Source organism: Manihot esculenta, chromosome 13 (assembly GCF_001659605.2).
Source record: "Manihot esculenta cultivar AM560-2 chromosome 13, M.esculenta_v8, whole genome shotgun sequence".
NCBI classification, from domain to species: domain Eukaryota; kingdom Viridiplantae; phylum Streptophyta; class Magnoliopsida; order Malpighiales; family Euphorbiaceae; genus Manihot; species Manihot esculenta.
The window spans coordinates 18,184,776-18,187,126 of NC_035173.2; the positions used below are offsets into that span (position 1 = coordinate 18,184,776).

Here is a 2,351-nt window from a genome sequence, read left to right on the forward strand (position 1 = left end):
TAGAAGATATATAAGAGTATTTTAATCTTTTTAAGTAAATTTAAGGAAAAAATTAAATAAAAAAATATTAATGTTTTATTTATTTAACTATTAATAAATAATGGTAATTTTTAAATATCATCAAAAATATTAATGAATAAATTAAATATAGTTATTAATTAATATTTTTTAAAAAATAAAAAAAATTATTATATAATTTCATTGATTTTCACTTCAACCATATAATTCAATTTGTACTCTCTCCTAAATTTAATTAGATAGATGGATGAATGTTTAATTTTAACATAACTAAAACTGATAGTACATTTTGTCTACATTGTTAATTAAAAGTGAAATAATTAGTTTATTTTAAAAGTTGAATTTAAGCATGTAAGCTATATTTAGCCACTATAACATCTAAAAGTACAAAATCTGGTGTCCACCCGAAAAAATAGGATCATTGTACCCATCGTCTTTCTATTTCCACTACCATTACCTATCGTCATCACCAATCTCTCCCTCTCTCTCTCTCTCTCTCTCTCTTTCTCTCTCTCTTTCTCTCTGATGGCAATCTCCCCTCCCTGGTTCATCAAAGTCCATTAATGAGGGAGCCAATGCCTCCAAGCAGCCATGCTTCCTCATCAGAAGGCTCATCCAAATCGCCAACACCACCAACACCACCCCCTCTACCGCAACGTGGATCCTCACAGCTCATTCAACCATCGGGGAAAAAGAAAAAACCAAAAGTTGTTCGCGTCTTTCGCTCAGTTTTTCGATCTTTTCCTATCATAAATCCTGTTTGCAAGATTCCAGTTCTCCAAGGTAACTCCCCGGACAATCAGCAGAAGGTGACGGGAACTTTATTTGGGTATCGTAAAGGTAGGATAAGCTTGTCAATCCAAGAAACTCCCAAGTGTTATCCATCTGTAATAGTCGAGCTAGCCATTCAAACCAACGTGTTACAGAAGGAACTAACTTCAGGGATGGTGAGGATTGCCCTGGAATGCGAAAAGCGAACTGACAAAGAAAAGGTCAGGTTATTAGATGAACCATTATGGACCATGTTCTGCAATGGTAAAAAGAATGGTTATGGAATGAAAAGGGATGCCACAGATGAGGATCTCAAAGTCATGGAGCTTCTCAGGGCTGTTTCCATGGGGGCTGGAGTTATACCGGCGAGCTCTGAGACGGAGGGTCCTGATGGGGAGTTTGCATACATTAGGGCCCATTTTGATCGGGTAGTGGGATCCAAGGATTCAGAGACTCTCTACATGATCAGCCCAGAAGGGAACAATGGGCCCGAGCTCACCATATTCTTCGTCAGGGTTTGACACGTGCATGGTTCTATATCGATATCAATATCGTTCATGGGTTCTTGTGGGTATTGTATTGTTAGTGAGTGTAGATATTATAGAGATGAAGAGGGAGGGGTAATTAGGTGGTGCCGGTTCTAAACTAATAATTGAGCGGATGAACTTTTCACCGACAGAGGTTTTGGGACGCAAATTGATCAAAACTGATCATGGGCATTCCTAATTATCCATTCTTTTAATAATTCATTTTTGTTGTTTATATATCTAAGCGAAAGCCTGTTTCCTTGATGTAAGGAAGAATACGTTTTTTTTTTTACACAATAGTTGAATCTCATTCTTACATATTTAATATAATAGATTGTATTTATTTATTTATTTATTTTTAATTTTTTAATAAAAACTTATTGTAATGTGTTTCCCTTTGTGATCTCTTTGTGACTCGATACTCTCGCCTTTTCCTCTTCCTTAAACTTAATTTTTTCTTTTCCCTTCTTCCATGGAAGATAATCTGCGTTCAATTGACAGGATGCCTCTAACAACACCCTTGCGAATGTTAATTTGACAGGTAATAGTGAAACGGCTCATCCCGTCAAAATGTTGGGATAGCTGAAAGCAATGATCGTCCTATGTTGGAACTGCCAAGGACTCGGCAATCCTCGGACAGTTAATGCATTGAAAGATTTGGTTACTAATTACAAACCGAACATTTTATTTTTGATGGAAACAACTCGGCAGTTCCTCGGACAATTAATGCATTGAAGGATTTGGTTACTAGTTACAAGCTGAACATTTTATTTTTGATGGAAACAAAAGCTCTTAGTTCTCGTATGGAATTTTTTCGTAGTTTTTTACATTTTAATGGTTGCTTCTCAGTCAATAGACAAGGATTGGGAGGGGGCATTTCGTTAATGTGGAAGAGTCATGTGTCGGTTTATGTGGTTGGCTTTTCTTCAAATTTTATTGATTCGGTTGTTTCGAAAGGTAATATTCAATGGAGGTTTACTGGTTATTATGGGTTTCCGGAATTGCAACGACGACGTCAGTCTTGAAACCTTATTC

General features: G+C 36.2%; 1 protein-coding gene across 1 annotated transcript; it reads left to right on the forward strand.

Annotated features, from left to right (window-relative positions):
- Nucleotides 1–433: 433 nt before the first annotated feature.
- LOC110628995 (protein MIZU-KUSSEI 1) lies at nt 434–1,715 on the forward strand. The gene has a single exon (XM_021775821.2). It carries the CDS (start codon nt 582–584, stop codon nt 1,308–1,310), a length of 729 nt encoding a protein of 242 aa, XP_021631513.1. The 5' UTR covers nt 434–581; the 3' UTR covers nt 1,311–1,715.
- Nucleotides 1,716–2,351: the final 636 nt, after the last annotated feature.